The 21,539-nt window shown below is 42.6% G+C and overlaps 1 protein-coding gene across 12 annotated transcripts in view; it reads right to left on the bottom strand.

The window, feature by feature from the left end:
• Window positions 1-10,473: 10,473 nt before the first annotated feature.
• kiaa1109 (KIAA1109 ortholog) overlaps window positions 10,474-21,539 on the bottom strand; it is a 55,289-nt gene continuing 44,223 nt past the window's right edge. For 9 of the 12 annotated variants that reach the window (XM_068338609.1, XM_068338613.1, XM_068338616.1 and 6 more), the window contains 20 exons: window positions 21,244-21,459; window positions 20,804-20,984; window positions 20,523-20,712; window positions 20,078-20,239; window positions 19,849-19,988; window positions 19,542-19,737; window positions 19,000-19,200; window positions 18,592-18,768; window positions 17,875-18,012; window positions 17,368-17,607; window positions 17,090-17,243; window positions 15,827-15,984; window positions 14,919-15,108; window positions 14,511-14,728; window positions 13,890-14,141; window positions 13,523-13,726; window positions 12,787-12,981; window positions 12,537-12,671; window positions 11,913-12,078; window positions 10,474-11,282 (listed from right to left, as the gene is read on the bottom strand). In XM_068338609.1, the coding sequence (XP_068194710.1) occupies window positions 11,066-11,282; window positions 11,913-12,078; window positions 12,537-12,671; window positions 12,787-12,981; window positions 13,523-13,726; window positions 13,890-14,141; window positions 14,511-14,728; window positions 14,919-15,108; window positions 15,827-15,984; window positions 17,090-17,243; window positions 17,368-17,607; window positions 17,875-18,012; window positions 18,592-18,768; window positions 19,000-19,200; window positions 19,542-19,737; window positions 19,849-19,988; window positions 20,078-20,239; window positions 20,523-20,712; window positions 20,804-20,984; window positions 21,244-21,459 (3,730 nt within the window). In that variant the 3' untranslated portion in view covers window positions 10,474-11,065. The remainder of the gene's footprint in view (window positions 11,283-11,912; window positions 12,079-12,536; window positions 12,672-12,786; window positions 12,982-13,522; window positions 13,727-13,889; window positions 14,142-14,510; window positions 14,729-14,918; window positions 15,109-15,826; window positions 15,985-17,089; window positions 17,244-17,367; window positions 17,608-17,874; window positions 18,013-18,591; window positions 18,769-18,999; window positions 19,201-19,541; window positions 19,738-19,848; window positions 19,989-20,077; window positions 20,240-20,522; window positions 20,713-20,803; window positions 20,985-21,243; window positions 21,460-21,539) is intronic. The other 3 variants (XM_068338612.1, XM_068338620.1, XM_068338615.1) reach the window with 2 other exon arrangements.

Here is a 21,539-nt window from a genome sequence, read left to right as displayed (position 1 = left end):
CCTGCACATTTCTTTTCGACGATACTGCATGACGTGTGCGTACGTGCGTGTGTGTGTGTGTGTGTGTGTGTGTGTGTGTGTGTGTGTGTGTGTGTGTGCGTGTGTGTTTCAGTCAATGATTTTATGAATAAGTGAATGTATGTATTGCACATTTAGTATCACCCAGTCATCCATGTTTAACTCTTAACTTGCTGTAATAACAAATTAAACCACTATATACTCTATTATTGTGCAATAATACCATCCAAGAAACATCAATAAAATTAAAAGTTAGAAAAGTCAACCCATTTAAAATGTGTTATTATAAGTTATCAACCTGGAGCTGGTTTCCTATCATCACATGGAGGAACCTCGACCAGCCTGCAGTCACCACCAGGTTTGTTTAACGAACACTTTTCTACATCTGCTGCAGGGCAAATGTTCTTTTTTACAACGTGGGAATGGCTTCCAGGTGAGAGAAGCTCAGGTGCAATTCAACTCAGTAACATCTAAATATGGAGCAAATAACGCATCCGTCACTCCGGGGATACGGGAAAAGCACAGAACGAGTGTTCTGGCAAATAGCCACTCATATTGGCATTTTAGAATGACACCCTTTAACAACCCCCACCCAACCCCCCACCCCCCGGAGTGTCGGATCGCCACTGAGGACAAGGGAAACAGGATTTGTAAAAGTTACAGGCTATGATTGGGGAAAGCACCACGTTTGGAAAAAATGTGCGCCTCCGTTTTTTGCGCGTCTGTTTTACCATCCCGGTGCGCCTGGATGACATCAGTCCGGAGTTCTCTGTGTGCGCACACCACCAGAAAGCCTCCTATGTGCCCCCCTCCCCCGTAAATGAAGCACATCTGTTAGGAAACAAAACTGACCCGACCGCACAGAATGAACGGAACGAAAAGGGGGGGCTCTACTTGCCGAAGTTGGAAGCAAAAGGTTGGCGGGTCGCTCGTTTAGCTCCGGTTGTTGTCGCCCGGTCACATTCATGTCCCATTAAGAAAAACCGCTTTTTTTTATTCTGTCCTCTGACTTCAACGAGAGTTTCTCAAGTCATTTACCCGCCGATGCGTTTATTCACCGGCGTCCCGTAGAAACCATTGCCTCAGTAAAGCTGCCTTGGATCCCGCGGTTAGAGCATCTTTCTGGTGCGGACGATCGCTGCCGGTGTGTCCGTCCTCCCGTCGGCGCGCAGCGGCTCCTCTGCTCTGCTCGTCAGTCTGCGCGTCTCTCCACCTGCTGCCTGTCCTCCTCCCGTTCACCGGTCCTGCGTCAAAGCGCAGGGCATTAACCCGTTCACGGGTATTCCTCAAGGTACGACTGCTCGTCGTGGACAGAAACGCGCGTATTTTTCCTCATCCTTGGCGCGCAATGGCAGTTTCACCAAGATATAAAGCATGAAAATCTTTTTTTTTTTTTTTTTTACAGCTGAGACATCTCCCTGCTCTCAGGTGAAGCCACCATGAAGACCTTAAAGTCTCCATGGATGTGGACTCGTCTGGACATGACAGGCCTTGAGGCAGAACTGAGCTGGATCATAGATGATTTTGGGATCTTGTGTTCTGGTCTCCATCATTCCCCACCCCATACTTCCGTTTTATTTTAGTGGTGCAGACATGTTTCTACAAATTGTACCTCCTCCATCCATCATCACTCTGTAGGAGAGAGAGAGAGGAAGTTATAAATAGAGTCACTCAAACCCCAAGTGTTCAAAATTACCCGACAGATGGTTCTAGATTGTATGATTAGGGATCTATCAGTGCCTTATTTTTGCTTTTATTTACCGTTTAGGGGGAGCGTCAGCACCATTATTTAGTTTCTGGAGCATAAATCAAAAACCATTCTGTGTATTTGAAGCAGACACACATCTATATATACATTAAAATGTATTTTTATTTAGACTCAGGGTGGGGTTTGTGTCCAGAGGTTGTGGCTCTTAAGTTGACTAAAATGTTCTTCCAAAAAGATTTTGACATGTTCTGAAAAAAAGACACAAGCGCTCCTTGAATGAGTGGGGCTGTGGGGGGGTAAAACCATTTTCTGATGGCTTCTATAATCTTAAGGTGCAGGATTAGAGCTTTCTGTCATTTCTGAAGGGTAACAGTGATGGACCTCTCTATTATATCATCACGCTACCTTCACAGAGAATCAAAAGCTTTCATTAGAGGATGAGAAAAAAGTATGACTATTAGGAGAGCTTGAGCTTCACACTTCTGTGACAGGCCCCCACTCAGCAGCTTGATATTGTATTTTTCTGCTAAATCTGATGAGATGGTGTTTTAGTGCTTTTATGGATTTCAGCAAAAATCTGTCTGCTGTCTAATGCAGACCTGGAGGAATTCATTATGAAGCCACCAGTTTCATTTTAATGAACATTTTAAAAGGTGGCAGGGCTTTTTTTTTAAAAATTCAGCTCTTACATTGATGCCAAGTAAAACTGATCTGTCCATGAATGTTCATGACATAATGGTGTGGTCAGCCCTTACTGATGCATGGCCTTAATCAAGTAGCTCCTGTTAGCACACAAACCTCTTTCAGTGGGTCAGGAGTAAAACGAGAAGAGAAAGTCACGGAGTCTCAAAGGTCAGTTTTGAACATGTCAGTTTGTACAAAAGTCTACTGAGGAAACAATCTACCAAATATTATTATCATTATCATTATTATTAGTCTGTATTAGTCGGATCAAGAAAATGAAACATCTTCTGTTGTGAAGTTATAATCTATTTCTACTTTTAATATACAATACTGTAAGTCAACATTCCGATCAGGTGAATGTTGTGTTTGAAGATAACTTTAAATGAAATACTCAAAGAAAATGAATGTGGGTTAATGCGATGGAAAGGTCTGGCTGATTTTCCAGGTTTAATTATAATGGACTGGATGAAACTTTTCACACACCTGAATTTGGCCCGAATGGGTTAGCGTTAGCGTTAGGGTTAGGGTTAGGGTTAGGGTTGGGCTTAGCTTTTCCAGAAGCACTTGTTATCCCCGTGTTGCCCATGTTCACATTTTTTTGACTGAAGTGACTCCATTATGCTTTTTTTTTTAGTGCCGTGTGATCACAAATTTGATCACAAACCAGATTTGATTCTTTTTTCATATCTGGTCCTTGATTTATTTGAGAACACGCAGCATGAATATGAATAATAATAAATCAGAACTGAACAATTATGCTCATAAAATGAACAAATCATCCTGTTCCACCCAACTCCACCTCTGAGCCGCTTCATCTGCTCAGCGGCCTGCAGCATTTAAACGTCATTCTCCTGCCACTCATCAGTCTCTTTCCTGCAGCACACACCTTCTCTGGCTTCCTTTATTCTTTCTGACTTAGACTTGCTTCTACCAGCCTACCCCGTTCCAACCCGGGGTCTCGTGCCATCTTACCTCCTGCACACCCATCAATCCCATTCAAACCAGTTTCCTCCTACCGACTGTGCTCTGCTTCTGGATTTAACTGTCAAATTCCAGTGTAAAACATTTCAAAACAAGAAGAAACAAGTTAAAAAATGGTTGTTTAAAGTTAAATTGGGCACATTTAATAGTTCCAGATGTGCATACTTACCCCCCCTCTTTCCTGTTGCCTAACATCTTCTGCATCTGAGTTCAGTTTTGATAAACATGCAGCTCGAGCCTTTATTATTTTTGTAGAATGACGCGACGTCTGTTGGCTTTTCAGGAATAAAACTAGTTTTAATACACGAAGCATTCAGAATCCCCTCATGAAGGGAAATGATTGTGGGATGTGGTTCTAACATCTGGTTTCAGCTCTACTGTATTGACAGAAATAGACTTCCGTACGTCTGAGCATCAATCAGTTATTATTCAAACTCTGTCTCTCAGCTGTGAGTGCATTGCTCTACATCCCTCTCTTGCATTTTTAACTTCTGTAAGGCTTTGAAAACCTTGTGTCGAAGCTTCAAAGTGTCTGTCTGTCACATTCTACGTAATAATGCTCTTTTTATGGGGTTGAGTTTTACCTATGAGATTCTTTCCGGGATCGTTTTTTGCGTGTTGCCATCTGGTTCTCTCAGGTCGTCCATCTGAAGGCATCATTTATGGACCAGGTCCTGTTAAATTTTGGCCATTTTTACCTTCGTCTCAGTGACTAGACAAACCATATCCAGTTCCTGAAATTCTGATAGAAATGTTTATGAAGGTGAAGTGGGGAATATTTTGCAGGTCGCACCCATAAACTGTTCTCCCCAGAGAAAACGGATGAGGAGAATTCAAAACTCTGACAGATAATGAATTTTTTAAATATCAATCTGCTTTTTAAACAGAGAAGGGAATCTGCTCTGGTTCAGTATCCCATGTTACAAAGAATTTAGATGAATTATTTGTTTTCTGTGACTTAGAACAGCCTTTGTGTGGCTGGTTCTTTGCTATAAAGTTCCACTTTTAATCAGTTCAAATTATAAACTCATCAGTGACTTATTATCTGCTGACAACAACTGGTGGTTAGTTCTCGTTCTTCCTGTATCTTCTCAGTCTGTGTTACAACAACTATCAGATGATATTTTAAATGAAATTCTTGCCGTCCTCTTAAGCTTAGAAATTTGTCATGTAGGACTTTTTAGGTGGATTAACATACTTCTATCCTGAAGTATGTTAATAACAGATTCATTTGTCAAAAACCCAATGTTTTGTGACTTTTGTATTTTTTGTTTTACTTTTAATCTTGAGGACTTGTTAAGTTGTATGTTTTTGCTATAAACTGGTGCGTATGATGATGATTATCATGATTATTATGGGTTTTTTTCCCCAAACAGATCACTAATGCATACTGGAACTGACAAAAAAAAAAAAAAGGTCATTTTAATGATTAGTTCCAACTAAATTATATGCTGGTGAACATAAATGAAAAGAACTGTAAATGTCACTTCAGTTCTGCACAAACAAACCCACAACAGGTCAGGGATGTGGACTAACTGGATATGCTGGAGCTTTAACTCCACACATTTTAAACAGATAGATAGAGCTGTGCTGGTACTGCGACTGTTTGGACTTCATGCTATATTTAAAAGAAATCCACTCAGTCATGAATTGTATCATTCTTGATGCTCATGTAAAATGACTTACACATTTCTGTCACCTTAAACTGAAAGTGTTCAATCATTGGGACCTGAGACATCATGGGTCTGGTTGTGTATTTATTCCAAATAACTTCAACACTCTGTATTCTTGTGGAAAATCCCACGTCTCTGTAACATCCAACAACATTCCAGCAACTGACATTAAGAACATAAATCATCCTCCCATCTGCCATTAGCTTCGTTATTGACAGCTGCCATCACAGACTGAATGAAGGACTTCCTTCTGGGTCTGTTGGCTCGAATGCGTTATTCATTATAAGCTTCATAAAAAAGAAATCATCCTTAGACCGCATGTTGTAAGTCATCCTCCCTATCTGTCCCATCCTTTGATGCCTCTCTTTATTCTAGACTGGTGAAATTCAATGAAAAGAAATTTAAAATGCATTTATTTCTTGTTACAGACCATCCTGGCCCGAGAAGCTGAGGCTTCCCTGATTATTTCGGAGTGAATGTTCTTATGCAGCCAGTGAGTTCTTCGCTGTGCCCTTTTTACCTTGTGGAAATTAAATTTGTTTCGCTCCTTTTTTTTTTCAAAATGTGCTCAAATTAATTTCCAAATAATTTTTAACCTTGGCGTACGTTGAAAAAGTTCATGTCAGTTTTTGAAAAGTAAAACACAACTCAGCCATGTTGAGTGTGGGTAAAAAGTTAATTAAAATATACCGATAATAATAATATTAATATGTAGAAGCTATTAATTCCAGATGAATAAACTGTCAGTACATTTTCATGTGGAACATCTTGATGCTTTTCAGGAAGACTCGGGCAGTATGGATACTTACTTTATGATTGGGTCAATATTTGATTCTGTTTGGCTGCAGGGTGTCCGTTCATTCCTGTTATATACACCTCTACGTGATGTCGATCATTTCAAATGACCGTGTTGTCTGCACATGAAATGCAGGTCCTTCAATGCCTCATCCTCACCAATAGCTTACAACAGATCAGGAAACAGTCATCCTTATGAACATACATGAGAGGATATGACTGGATTCCACATCCTTCCTGTTAGTCATGTCACTGCTTCAGGCTGAATTTGGATGATCATCTGTTCTTGAACAGATTGTCCTATTTGAATAAAGTAAGGTAAGGATTTTAGCAATTAACCTGTAACCTTCAGATGTTCTCAGGGAAACAGAATTACAGCTGCTGACTTTGATTCAATGAAAAGATGCAGCAGTAGTACAGTAGTACAGTAGTACCTCGACATAAATTTGCTTCAGGACACCACCGTAAATTGGTGGATGGATACAACATGAGTGAGACGGATCTCGTTCTTTACCACATGTTGTTCGCAAAGTGAAGATAGAGTGCTTGTATGTTTGTGACTTTTGCAATTCTTTTCATGTGTTATCATTGTTTACTAACTTATATATAATTTATTATGCACAGGGTTAACAAAAATATTTGTTTTTTCATAATTTAGGAGGTTTGAGGCCTTTTTAAAATGATTTTAGTTATTATCAGGGGGGAAATTTGTTCGGGTTAGGAGTAGCTCAGTCACAAAATGAATTAAACTTGTATCTCAAGGTACTACTGTAGATTGTTTTAGAGTGATGTCGGATGGTTCCGGCTTCTTTGTAATCCATTCATTCTTGATAATGAAAGCCTTGATAGGTAATACCCTCAGAATGACCTTCACATTTTGAATTGTAAAAGGAATCAGAGAAGATCAAAACTAAAGGTCAAAAATAAACTGTTTTTCTTCTTTCTTATATTTAAGAGTTCTTTTAAATAAAATACCTGAACAGTAACACGTTAATGACTTTCGTCAGGACATTAAATATTGAGGTCACGCATAGGTCCCGGCTGTCTGCGTCCTTGTAATAGCTTATGTTCTGAGGTACTTTGTGTGCAGCAGTGGAGACACACATATTCTTATTTAAAGGCATTTCTTTGAGGGAATTTGAACTGTAGGGGGTCCAATAGATGGAACTGAGCTCTGCTGGACGTTTTTGGAGCTACGTGCCTCCGAGGGAGGAATTGTCAAAAAGACAAAGGTCCATTTAAAAGATCTGAGACTTCTCGATGCTGAGCCAGACGCCCACCTTAGTGTGCAAGCAAGGCGATTAAAATTTCATGATCAAATCTCAGAAGGCCTGAAAGACGTAAGCCAGAGTAATCTCTAGCCTGCATCCTTTTAGTTTGTATTTTTTTTTGTTTATGAGGGATAGACGACCCGCAATCCAACATAAATGCTGCATCTTCAGTCTCCATAACCTTAGTCAAGAACACTCATGTCAGGTATAATTTAATCACACGTTTGAATCGGAATTGTTTTATATCAGATTGTGTGTATTATCATTGGTTGCAACAGTCTTCTTTGATGACTATTCATGTAATATTTAATATTACTTGAATCATTCAAATTAACCCGAAAACAAAAGTGACAATAAAATGCTCTCAATCTAATCAAAGGATCCTTTGGCCACTTGTGGACAGCTGAACAACAAAACAACATTTAGAACATTTTGCAGACAAAATTGTGAACAGTCATCTACTCAAAGTAAACTTGTAGTCATAATTTAACTACAAGTGTTCCTTCATAACTCTGTCTGTCAAATACCTCAAATATTTGAGACGTTTGTCAACCGAAAATGCCAAAAAAAATGAGCTGAAAGATACTAAAATGCTCAATGGAGCAGAACAGAGTTGTAGAGCTGGGTTATAATTCCCTGCTGATTGAGGGGCACCCTGACACAATATTTGATCCATTGTTGGAAAAGGCATTGATTGGTGCAGAAATGTACTTTTCTTGGGAGAAGGCTGTATTTCCTCAAGATGTGACGGCCTTCAAACATCTGGCTGAGACTGAACCTGCTCCAGTGGCGTTGGGGCAGAAGCAGCTTACATGAGAGAGCTGCAGGGGCTTTTGGCAGATGTTCACGGCAAAGACGTTCAGACGACACGGCGGTCAGGGAGGCCGCGAAGCGAAGGAAGATCCAAATGTTTGTTGTGCGGCTGCGTTTCAGAGCTCAGCCGGAGAACATCTATCTGAACTGTGAGAGTATCAGATGACCAGACTCTCCTCCAACACCTCAACCATATAGTTCCACTGAATTATTTAATCAAGGTAAAGCTGATGAAGTGGAACTAGCAATTAGAAAGCCAATCAAAGAGAAGCTCAAATCTCAATCTGCTCATTTCTGTTAAAACGGATCAGCCGCCGTACCTAACGGCACCTAACTCCGCTCTCCGTTCTGTGTTCAATTTAATGCCGTCTGGTGTTTATTGCCCCAACGGGGCGCGTTTGTTCCGAGGGTCGAGGCTTAAAAAGACATCTTTGATGAAGTTTCAAACACTCTGAAGGCCTCAGTTCTCTTTCTGTTCACCATCTATGTAATGGAAGATGATCAAAACAGCGTAATGATTGAGGAAGCTGTCCCCCCCCCAAAAAAAGAACATTTCCAGAATGATGGTAGAAATATGAAATCGTCGTCTACACGATGAGAAATTTTTTTTTTCCAAACAAGCATTTATTCATTCTTGGGAATCGGCATTGAACATGGGAATAAGGGCCACACTAAATAAATAAAGACAGGGACATTACAATGTTGGAAAAGAGAAGTTAGCACCTTTTTATTGATTATTACTGTCTCTTCCAGCTTGTAACCTGCTCTCATCTCTCATTCAAAAGCTAAAATGTTATTAGATGAGATTAAACCACGTTGTTGGAAATAAAATCAGGGTGAAAGAGACATGCTAAAAAAACAACTTGCCAGTAAGAAAAATCTTCATAATGGCTTTATTAATGATGGATACGTAACCCTTCAACTACAAACCAACATTAATGCCTGTTGTCTGATGTAAAAACCATGGCAGGAATTCCATTGTGTAAAAAATTTCAAAGGTATCTTTCACCAGACTTCAAACAGCCGTCTTGAGCTGCTGTCGGTACGGCTGAGGGTTTCTCTGCTCCCAACTCCCTGGTAATGAATCATTTTCATTCCACTAAGACAAAATACATTTTTCTTAAAACGGCGTGCAGGAAATCTGTCAAACGTTCAACCACCCTCTGGTTTCCTGTAACGACTTGTGTCGAAAATGTCTTTATTCTGCTGATAGAACATTCCCTCACTCTCCAGCATGCCTTTAACTCCATGTGTCTCCCTCTTTGTAATCACCTCCTGCTTTATGTTTTATCTGCGGGTGACTGTTTCTGCGACACATGATTATTATTATGTATGTATGTATAATGTCAGTTTCTCTCAATTTGGTCCCAGTCCAGGAAACAGACAATAAACTCAAATAGTCTAACACTGATGGTCACTTCATGACTTTTTAATGTTTTCTATTCTGCTTCTATTCTATAATGCAGCAGCAGGGCAGCGTGGTGTGAGGATATGTGTCAGTTTGGGGGGTGCAGATTGAGGGCCAGCTTGCTTTCGACTCCATCTACTGGTCACTCAACTTGGGCCTTCACATTGAAATGCTGACGCTTTATCTCTGCCAAGAGAGAGAAGTCAAAGAAATTCAGTGTGGTGATGCCAAAAAAACAAAAAAACGAAGTGTTCACAAAAAGATTTAAAAATCAAATAATAATGTCCGGTCCAGAGGAGAGAGAGCTTTAGACTCTCACGCTGAGCTGTCTGGGCTTCCTCCGGTGACACTGCTGTAATCTCAAAGCAGACATCACAGAGAGAGCCCCCGCTCCTCTTCCTCCTCCACCAACGCACCATCAAAAATGCAGAAACCGTGGCATTGAACCAAAAAGTAGAAGATGGTTCATGGCGTGCAGAGATGTGAAAGATCAGCACTGGTAGAGGCGGTCTTTCAGTCAGAGGTGTATTAACAAAAAAACCCTGCGGTGAGAAGAACGGGGTATTGGGGGGGGGGTATTCTGACAGACGGTAGAGGAGTGGAAGAGCAGTTATAAAAGGAATCTTGGAGACTTTCACTCTGTAATTGACCTAAATAGAAAGAAGAGAGACAAAACACTGCCTGAAGAAAGAAACCGTATTAGAGCTGAGGACATTAACGCTTCGATTCAGCCGATAGAAGACATTTTCTAAAAGTATAACCGACTCCAAAGTTTCATGTGAAGTTCTTGACACCTGTCTGACGACCGTCTTTCAGGGACAATCCACTGAGGCCAAATGAACAAGGAGTTCCATGGGTTGTAAAATGAGGTTTTAAATCTGCAATTGTTAGATCATCTAAAGGTTGATGTAAGGATTCACGTTCGCTCTTCTGTTAAGTTACTGCACCCTAAACCAAAATACATTTCCCACAATGCAACTGAAACATTTCATGAGCTGCCTGTGAATAGAACATGAATAGTTATGATCAAAGACCATTCAAATCTTTTCACAGACTTTTCATAATTAATGGTGTGTTCCATTAATATGAATTTAAACAAATAAATAAGAGAACGGAGCTTCATTTAAAATTAAATGGCAATTTTTTTTTTATTAAATTAGGAAATCAACATTTAAGAAATTTAATTACCGTATATACATTTACTTTCTTGCAGCCGCGTTTATTTGTTCACATCAAAAAAAAAAGAAGAAAAAAAAAAGAACACTGTCACTGAACTGTTCATCATGTGGTAAAACTGCACTATATAAAATACATAAAGCATATCTACCATGTGTTCCATGGGAAACAAAGAAAAGGCAATGGGTTTAAGAAATCATTTCTCATGAAATATTGATGAGCCTTTAAAACAAACTTTCAAGTGTTTCATTAAAGTCATTTTAAGGACAGGTAAAAGAGGCGGGGGTTTTACCGTGAAAAGCAGTCAAAATAATGCCGACATGAGCTACTTTGTTCGAACTACACGGAGAACGTTGGTGCAAAATGCTTCAGTCAGAGCTGCGGGTGGACATTTACCACGGCAAACAACTCTACTGACTTTCACAGGGTGAAACAGGCGTGTCCCGTAGACGTGCTGTACAGTAGAAGCCGATGATAACATCATCCAGTGCGTGAGAACTTCTGCACAGCTTTGATTAACAGTAGTGTTACGAGTCTCTCAGTGGTCCTCTTTGTCTCGGCCTTTCTTCTCCTTCTCGTCCTGCAGGGCGGTGCCCAGCTTCTTGATGAGCACCGACAGCACCTTGTCCAGCGGGTCCATCACGCCCCTCTGCAGCCACTTGGGAATTGTAGTCCTGGCGTGGTGGAAGCCAAGTTTTTGCAAGATGTAGTCCACCCCCACGGGGTCGATCTTCCGTCCCGTCCAGGAAATGAGCCTGGAAATACAGGACATGTTTCACTTTACGCCGCGATCGGACAAGATATTCATCTCAGAATAAGAAGCCATTTCAATGCATCACTGTAAATAATTCAAGTAAATAAGATTAGCTGACAGGTGAATTTTATCTGGTGATTTACTTTGATGCTTTAGCTCATTTTTCTGCTTATACTTACGTTTAGATTATTTTCAAATCGTGTCATTACTTCTTTCAATTATGTAAAAGATTGCTCAAAAAATAAGCTCAAAAACAGACAAATCAAACTAATGGAATTAAACCTGCTGGAAACTATTTTATTTATAACCGTAATTGAGAGCTGCGTGCATTTTGTTTCTTTTATTTATGTGGTTTCTGTTTTCTTTTAAAACCTGATAGTCTTGTACATCAATGCACAACACATTTGTTTGTGTGGATTCGCGTCGCGTGTCCCTGTACACATCTAGTGTGGCCACAGAGTCAGGGGATGCTTATAAAGCGTCACAAAATGCTCTTTGCAATTTTTCCCTCTGCTGCTTTCCAATGAGCTTTGCTCATGAATGAGCATCGTGACCTAATTCGAGTCCCGTCACATGAAAAAGGATGTACGTCTGAAAAAAAACCACTCCAGAACGCGGCGGCGCGTCTCACCTGAGAGTCGGCTCTAAGTGCCAGGTGTTGCACATGAACTCCCTCCAGTCCACCGTGGTGTAGTTGATGCTGTCGTCTTTGTCCTTGTCTGAGGAGCTTTCATCGTGGAGGGCCGTGGGGCTCTTCTGGCCCGGACGAGCCGCGAACATGCGAGGAGCAAAGAGGGCTGAGGACACAAGAAGAGGAATGGCATTACGTTTTTTTTTTTAAGAAGGCAAGCACATTTTATACAATACAACTGAATCAGGAAGAAGAATGAAATAAACAGTCATTAAGTCTGTGAATGCAGTCCCCACCTTGCGCGGCTCCAGACTATTCACATCCCAACACCAATCGGTCCGACTTCAATAATCAGTTATTCAGATGAAAACCTTTACCACTCGCCTCTTTTCTCTTTCTATTCAGTTGCAGAGTCAACAGAACAAAGTCGGGGTTCTATTCTAATTATAATGAAAGATGCCGGGTTGCCAGCAGTCAGACTAAAACTCATTTGTTTCAGAATAGTAAACCCATTACCAGGTTGCCTGTGAAAAATAACAGCAGTTGCACCTCAGCTTGTCATTTCTCCTTGGATAGTTTGAGAAGTCCTGTCTAAAGACGGGGTGGTAAAAAGATGACAAACACCTTTCTCCTTCTCTTTCAGGTAGGCAGACACCAGGTCGTGAAGGAACATGATGAGCTCCGCATCCATGGTGACGCAGATGTGATCCGTGAATTCCGTCACCACGCTGCACTCCACTTTGGGTTTGCTGTTGGCGTCTGAAACGAATACAGAGGATAAAGTTTTGTTTAAAAAAGTCCTCAGATATGCACAATATTTACAACAACACATTCTGACTGGACAAAACACTCAAGCTGATGACTTTTCTCGAACCTGTAAGAGAGGGTTCATCTGGATCCTGTACGTGGATGGACTTGAAGTCCAACTGCATTCTGGGAAGTGCAAAGATGGTCTCAGTTTCGTGGTTGTAGCTGGAAGAGCTGCGGAAGCTGCTCAGCAGACTCGAGCTCTTGGCAGCGGCTCCGCTCTCTTGGTTGTTGGCCTCCACGTTTCTAAGCAGGTTCAGCTCTGAGTCGGGAGATAAGACGTTTTTAAACTCTTTTGAGCTGAAGGTCACGTTCACACTCCACCGCTTTGTTAAACACTATCTGCACCTACTTTACATTTAAGATAACAGGCAGAAGCTGCAAAGAAAGGCAGACAAGAGAAAGGCAGGTCTGTCTGTTCGTCTGAGCTGTCTGAAGCTTAAAATATGAAGTTTGAGAGGAAAACTGCAATGAAGCTTTTCCACTTCATTGTATCTTAATTAGCTGCATCTAATTAAAACTAGAGCAGTTTAACTCACCAAGTCCACAATAAAAAACTCCACGAACAAAACTAACGTCACAATCCATTTGATCTATTTGTGTAAAAACCGATCATTAAAAAACAAAACTGCACAACGAGGATTCATTTTCCTCCTTTCTGCGAGCCAACTCTATTCAATATGTCGCAGATGGAAGACCATGATGCAAAAACGTCACACAGGCAAGAGAAAGTCTCAGATCTGCTCTCTGTGCTGTTATCAGATGTGTCAGGTGAGCTGGATCTATGTGTGACGAATGGTTACCTTCATTCCTCATAGCCGTGACATAGTTGAACCATTCTTTGACTGTGGCGACTCCATGTGGGGGGTTTTCGTGCCGCCGCCGGGTTATTTTAGTTATGGTTGCCATTGGGCTCTCCAGTGCTCCACAGGGTTTGGTCACCATGGTGTTATGACCAAGATGGAAATCCAGTGTCTGAACAATGTAGGTAGAATCATCGTTGGAGCCTGGATGTGACGGAAAAGGGGGTTACAGTTCCAGACCTTAAAGTGTTAAAGTGTCAGATTTTCATTGCACTATCGATCTCATTTCTTAAATTATAAGTGATCGTCATCATTTTCCACAACATTTCTACCGTGGTTGTCTCAAAAATGGAACATTCTGTCTCACCATCCTCCAGGATCTTCTGTGCCTCTGTCCAGAAGGCGATGTTGGGCTCTTCCAGGTGGAATAGAGCCCACGACTTGGAGCGGAAGTTGGGCCCGTGGAAGCAGGCCAGCGTCATGTGATTGCCGTGGAGGCTCATTGAACCGCCCAGCTGCACCGTGTCCTCGGGCAGAGGCATCTGGAAGAGGGAGATGTGGCAGCCAGCGATTACCTTCAGCACCCCAGGCCAGTGGCGGTGATGGGCTGCATCCATATCTGTGTGACAAGGGGTGGTTGGGAGTGAGGTTATAGGAAAGAAATCAGTTCTAACTTGAACATGAGGAATGCTGTGGACGCCAGCGGGAGCTGTTGTTTTTATGCCTCTAAAATCTTGTCAAAAAGCTGCTTACGCTTTTCATTTATTGTTCTTTTTCTTTTCATCAGCGTGTTTGATTACATTCAATTGTCAGAAATCTTGTCAACCGCTTGAAAAAAACTGGAAAACTAATTAAGCCTATTATAAATCCCTTCGCTTTCTATACTCGGCACGTCTTGCTGAGCCAGGGCCTGCGTTAAAATTAATTAAATATGTCAGAGAGCAGCAGCAGCAGCAGCAGCGGTGGAGGAGGAAAAGGGCCTGCTTACACAGCTCTGCAGCTCCTTTGTCGGTGTTCATGACGGGAGTTTTGGGGGGCAGGTAGGGGCCGGGGCCCCAGGTGGACAAGGCTCGCTTGCTGGTGTCAAACTGCTGAGTGAAAAACTCCTGCAGCTTCATTCCGATCTTGATGAGGTCCGGCGTGGTGGAGCGTGAAATGATCACCTGGAAAATGTCCCACTGCAAGTCTCCATGGATGAAGATCTCACTGGAAGGATGGAGAGGGAGGGTGGGGGTGGAGGAGGGCGAGCAGATGGAAAATTAAGTCAGTTCAGGGATGAGAAAAATAAAAGAAGGTATAAAATGTAGCAGATTAAGCATCCGGTACGACCGCGGCGAATATCATAATTGTATCTGCGTCATCATGTTAGAGTTTCGGCACGATGGGCTCTCCTCACCTTTTCTCTGATAGGCTGGTGTCGACGGTGCACAGGTTGACCTTCCATTCGTCTTGCAGCTGCAGGTCGGCGTTGCTGAAGACTCCCATCAGGATGCTGGAGCCCATGTAGTCCACACGGGCCTCTGTGGAGCCCATGGTGATCTGGATCTTATGGCTCGGTTGCTGGTTGGGGTGTTCAGAGATGTGGGCTGCAGAAGCACAGTAAATGTTTAAGGACCAGAGCGACCAGTAAAGTGCACCCCCTCACCATTAAACCATTTATGGGGTTCGCAAAATGTTGCTATTGTATCACATTAAGATGAAAACAAAAAAAGTGCAAAATGTAGTCAAATGGAATTCAACTTTGAAGCATCATGCAATTCCAAATAGAATTCTGCAAAATGAAATTAAGATCAGAAAAGATGTCAATTCACTAAAATGAGAACCTACTAACTAGAAATGAAGTGCCTTATTTCGAGATTTAGCTTCATTTATTAAAAAAGATCATTTTAGAAACAAGAACGAGATTTAATGGGTCCTTCTCAAAAAGATGCAAAACTGTAAAAAATTACATTCAAAGGCTAAATTGTGCTCCACAGACTGAAGCAGCGTCATAAATATTTACATCACGTCCTCAGGTCTGAGGAAACAGACGTAAACGCTGGTTTGTGAAGGTATCAAACATGTTTATGTCTACTAGAGACGGATACCTTCACATGTTATAGAAGCATACGCTCACAGTCAGTGTGAAGAAGCGAGGATAAACTGTAGTCTGTATTTTAACGTGAAGCAGCTCCCAATTGTGTGAAAACTCTTCAGTGAGCTGCAGTTCCACAGTTTGCACTCTTCTCAAAGGAGAGCTGCTAATGAGCTGAGGAAAAAAAAATACACCAGATGTCTGAAAAGTTGAGGCTTTTGTTTACTCACAGACCATCTCCAGGGTGTTCACGTCTATATTGCCACCCACCACACCGCCCTTGGAGTCGAGCTTGGAGCGCCCCAGGCCCACAGACATGCTGATCTCTCGGTCACGGTTGCTGCCCACAGACAGTCGCCCCTGACTTTTGAGGCCGCTGGTCGTCCAGCTGTGGGTAAACAGAAAACTGGTGAGCGCTGAGTAATGCAGGAGCGCTCTCTATGAAACATAGATGAGTCATTGAGAGAACTTTCCCCAGGGATAAATGCATGGACGCGAACAGGAAAAGAGCATCGGAGCGCTACATCCGACAACACATCATTATGTTCTTAAGTTAGAAGGACGTGTTAATATACTATTTATCTACATCTATACCTGAAGACATCTAATTTCTGGATAAAGAAAAGGCAGAGATGAATATTTTTATGATGGAAGAAAATGCTGAAGCTCTAAATAATTCAGGGGATGTACTGCAGAGGAAGAGGAGGAAGATTTCTACGTCATTTTTTTTTAGAGTTTAGAATGTTTTTTTTACTTTAATCACTACATTGTTTTCAGGGTTTTCAATTGGAAACATTATTTAACAGGTTTTCACACAATTCTCTTCTAACTGTAGAGATAATCTTATTACGATCTTGTCCTGGTGATCAGTAAAACAAGTGTCAAAGAGACGACCTGAGTTCACCCGGGTGACACAGAAGATTGTTACCAGGAGACAAATGTACAAATTGAAGCAATGAGATACCTCAGAGACGTGTGTGTACACCAGCGCGGCAGCCAATCCTTTCCAATAAATGTGAATAAATGATGTTGACAACGTTTAGCTGAATTGATAACACTCTTAGTTTACGCATTTATCTTTCCCCTCGGATTGTTTCGCACTAAAGCAGTGATTTCCCATCCAATAGGACACCATCAGCGGCTGTCTGCTCACAAGAAAACAGAGATTGTTTTCAAATCCGCGGCTTTCACGGATGACAAGAGGTTTTTTTTCCAAAGGCATTTTGGGGCCAGATTTCAGCGACGCACCCAAGAGTTTAGCAAACAAGGATGACGAATGAAGTTGAAACAAAGCTAAATAACTTTCCTTGTTTTCAATCTTCATGCTAAGCTAGACTAAGTGGCTGCTGGCTGCAGATCTAGATTTATCATTTAAAGTCAAAAGAGTGGAATTAATCTCAGACAGAAAGCATGTTTTCATGAAATATCAAAAAGTTTCTCTTTAAAATCTTCGGGGCTTGAATTTTAAAAGATGCACGACTGTGACGACTCACGTGTTGTTTCCCATGACGTTGCTCATGTTCATTTGGACGGTGAGCTGCTTCAAGTTGATAGCGAACACGACCAGCGTCTCCCACGGCGCCCCCTGCTGGCCTGCTGCCTTCCCGTTCTTACTGAAGGAAGGAGTTGATGTTTTTGTCACTGAATCTAGACGAAAGTGAAAAAAAAACAACACTTTTTAATTTACAGGACATACCATACGTGCATCATATATGTTATACATGTCACACATTCATCAGTCTGACTTTGATCCAGCCGTATCTGTCATTACCTCTCCTCGGAGCAGAGGAATCGGACACGCTCCGGGTTCGCCCCGGCGCAGGCGACTTGAGGTGGCCCAGGCCACCGGGGGACATGTTGCTCCCAGCGGAGTGCTCTGAGAACACATTGGGGGACTGGGGCATGTGCGTCCCAGTGCTGCCGTCCCAGGTCCTCCAGTAGGCCTTCCGGCTGGACTCAGGAGACAGATGCGTGACGTTTTCTGCAGAATCGGGGGTAGCGGGGCCGGAGGCTGAGGGGAGAAGTGTAAGTAAAGCTCAGCTTCTGAAACGGAGCAGCGTGGAGAAAAAACACTGGCGGGAAGGATGGTCAGCAAGATGGGATATTAAAATTGAATACAAGCTAACCCCCCGTGGGTTTGTTCTTGTGTTTCCATGAATATATGAAATACTTCTGTCCTTGCAGTTTCTTGCACAGGCACTCGCAGAACATCGCTGGTTATTATGGTAACTGTCAAATAAAAAATGCACAAAAATACATAAAGTGGAGAACAAGTCACCTGGAAGGTTGATGGTCTGGTCGCCCAGGAAGAGGCGTCTGGCGATACTTCGACGGTACCAGGCTCTGGGGAAGGCCAGGATCTCACTCAGACGTCTCATGTCGTATTTGAAGGATGCCGAGCCGATGTCGCAAACAGCTGAGGGGAGGATCTGACATTAGTTCAGGTGTGAAAAAATCTCTTTCGCTTAGTTTTTACAGTAACAGCCAACAATTCTTAAAATATTCCAGAAGACTGCTCATCTACTGTGACATTCAAACAATATTACCCTGTACCGTTCTTCATCTTATGCTCTGTTGTTCTCTTTTCTACGCTTGTAAAATGACCCATTCAGTTTTGTGGAGCCATTAGGTGCGTATAGAGCATTTCAGACTAGAAGAAACCTTTTCTGTAGTGCGGTGGACAAATTTCAACAACCTTACCAAGAACAGCTTCCATGTCCCTAAAGATCTCTAACTGTAAGTGCTTATTTTTGTTCCACATCACTTCAAATATCCTTTTTGAATTGGATATTTGAGAGAGAAAAAAAAACAACTACAAAATGCATCAGTATGCTGCCTCATAGGAACTGAAGTTGTGTACAGGATGCTCATAATTTTTGGAAACATTCAGGCGGTTTATCTGCCAGGAAATTAATTTTTATAAAAGCTGGTTAAAGTTAAAACCATCAGCAAATGAACACAATCATTTCATTGGCTTCCGGAGCTGATGATGTACCTGAGATGTTGATGAGAGTCGTGTCCATTTTGCCACCTTTGGTGGGAATGAAGCTTTCGATGAAGGTGGGGCCTCCGCTGCGCCTCATCCTGGATAAACTGACCTTCACAAACTCCAGGTTGATACTCAGAGAGTCTTTTCTTCCCGTTACTGAAGACGGCTCCTCGTCGACTGCACCTTCCAAAACAAAGACCAATCATCACAATGATCATTTACGTTGAATTTTAGTCCTTGTGACCATCCCACCTTCATAATAAACAATAGAATACATTTAATCAGTTAGCAAAGTGCCTCTTGTACTCTATCTTATCTGCAGTAAAAAAGGACAATATGTGCTTACATTTAAAACTAAGGCCCTGTTATTTTGACACATTTTTAAAAAAAAAAACCACACCACCCTTCCCATACCTAACGGCCCCGCGCCTGGAGGCAGGCCTGTGACAGCAGATTTCTGCTTTCCGGCGCCATAAGGGTGGAAGACGTAGAGGGAGAAGTCAGACATGCAGGCGGTGAAGCTGAGGCCTGAGGAGGTACTCGGAGGCCCAGTGAGGTCGGACTGGCTGCTGCTGTGGCGGCTCCTGCCCAAAGGACTCCCCAACAATGGAGACGCTGGAAAGAGATCAAGGAGGGAGTAAAAAAAAAAGAAAGAGGAGTAGTCAAATTAGAAGGAAATGAATCAATCGCATGCATATACATTTAATGTTGTAATTGTGAAGACTAAATAAAAAATCCTGTGCTGGCATGTGATCTGGCACTGAGACAGACTAGAGAGTAAAGTAATGAATGCAAGAGAACAAGCTCTGGGCAAAGTCAATTCACACAAGGCCCCAACATGGCAGGTAGCCAATAGCACTAATAGGTTTGCTCTCTGAGTCTGATCTGAGATGTAAAAGCGTGAGTCATCAGCATAACTGTGTACATCCTTCTGCTACTTCTGATGGTAGGCAGACCTTTGCTAGGAGGTGGTTTGGGGATGTGCTGCCCCGGTGGGGTGGAGGTGGGAGGGTGAGATGTGTCGGCTGGGTGGACTCCTGCTGGGATCTCCAGTTCACCACGGTTAGAAGAGAAGACCAGGTCTAAAGAGGGCAGCTTGAGCATACACTCCACTCTGGACATGGGCAGGCAGCTGAAGCGGATCTGAGACGGCTGCAAACACAAACAATAGCGGATGACGAATCTCTTCTTCAGGTGTAAACCAACATAACTTTCCACATTATGATGGAAAACAAACAGGAAGTTGTCGCCGGTGAGAAATACCTGGACTCTGACGTAGACGACCACATCCACAGGGAAGGAGGAGTAGGCTGACGTAGAAGAGGAAACCAGCGAGGTTGTGGATTCTTCTAGCGGATCCACCGCGTCAAACTGACCCATGTCGTCATCCTGGGACGCCATGGCTGATGGGAAAAAATGAGTTCACTATGAGCATTACTGTACATTTCCCGCCATGAAGAACCCTTTAGAGATGAGACGCGAAAAAACAAACCTGCGTAGCTTCTTTCCACCGGGGTGATGGGAATGGTCTCCAGTGCTTTCTCCAGGAAGTCCAGCAGACAGGGACTGATGACCATTTCCTCTGGCAGAGTCTGCAGGGCCACCCAGGCGTAGAGCTTGGCTGTCTTCACCCCTCCACTGCCCTTACCTTTGGCTGCAAACATACAAAAGTTTTAAGTCAACAGCAGTTTGGACTTTATGCAAAGAGCCCCTCTAAAAAAAACCCAATATTAATATCAATATGGATAAGTTCACTTCAACAATGTTGTCCTCTAGATTAATATCCTGAATTAAAGGATGAATTGATTGCATGCATCTTATTCATTTCGACCTCGAGTGGAAATAAATGATCAGCTCGGAAAGGCGGGGGCACACTAGTGCTGGTGATTACGGATGGTGCTAGGGCATGCAATTCAAAATGAGAAACTGCTCAGTACCTGATGGAATAGGTGGGGGCGGGGGAGGTAGGAGCGAATTAGTCTTGGTTTGGACAGCATTGGGAAGGTTGGGAGGGTCGTTTTCTTTCATACCATACAGCTTGGACTCTTTGGAGAGAGTGCGAGGGAGGGAGGATCCACGCGAGGCGTTTGGCGACTCTGTCTTAAGTGTCTTTGAGTTGTAGTGCAACTGGTGGAGGGAGAAAGAGCATCGAATCATTTCAAGCCCCCCTAAAAAAAGTACATTGTGAATGATTTTAGATGCTGTAAAAGATGCTGACCTTAACATCTACTCCTGGAATGTAGAAGACTGTGGTCTCCATGTCGTTGGATTTGGTCTGTAAGGAGGAGGGACATTTCTTGCCAGCTAAAAGATGGGTGGTGGAGGTGTAGGTGGGCTGCAGTTTCTTTTTCTTGGGGGGAGACTCCTGGTCAAGGCTCTTGAGGCTGCGCTCACAGCTCCTACAAAAGCCACGGGGAGAAGAGTCCATGTGTCAGGTATTACACGGTACCTTATTCTTTTCATTTACTCGATATAGAAAGCTTTTTTTTAACGAAGAGTGTAAAGATTCATCAGGGAAATCATTCACATGGATTTAACAATGACAAGGTTCATTTAACTCCTTATTATAGATTTTAAAATTGATTTACAACGGGAAATGTCACAGCATTGAAACAGAAATTCCCACGACAGAGTAGGAAAATGCGCCTTTCATCGAACCTTCTGAGAGGATTGTCCTCGTGCTCCGGCTGCTGAGTGGTGGGGTGAAGGACACACTTCCCGCTGTCGATTTCCACACGGACGTCCAGCTCAAAGTCGATGTTCCTTTCGGTCGTCGGGCCACTTAAGCTGCGGCCGGCGGGTGTGCTCGGCCAGCGCTCACTGAACAGCTGACTCACAGCTGAGAACCCGGAGGACTTCCTGTAAGACGGTTGGCTAAGACGGGAAAGCAATCAGCAAATTTTATTAGAAAAAGACTCTTAAACTATATTATTGCTTCCTTTCATTTAAACATT

The sequence above is a fragment of the Antennarius striatus genome, chromosome 17 (assembly GCF_040054535.1).
Source record: "Antennarius striatus isolate MH-2024 chromosome 17, ASM4005453v1, whole genome shotgun sequence".
Taxonomy (NCBI): domain Eukaryota; kingdom Metazoa; phylum Chordata; class Actinopteri; order Lophiiformes; family Antennariidae; genus Antennarius; species Antennarius striatus.
The sequence above is the reverse complement of the archived record's forward strand: the minus strand, read 5'-3'. Positions and strand labels throughout refer to the sequence as shown.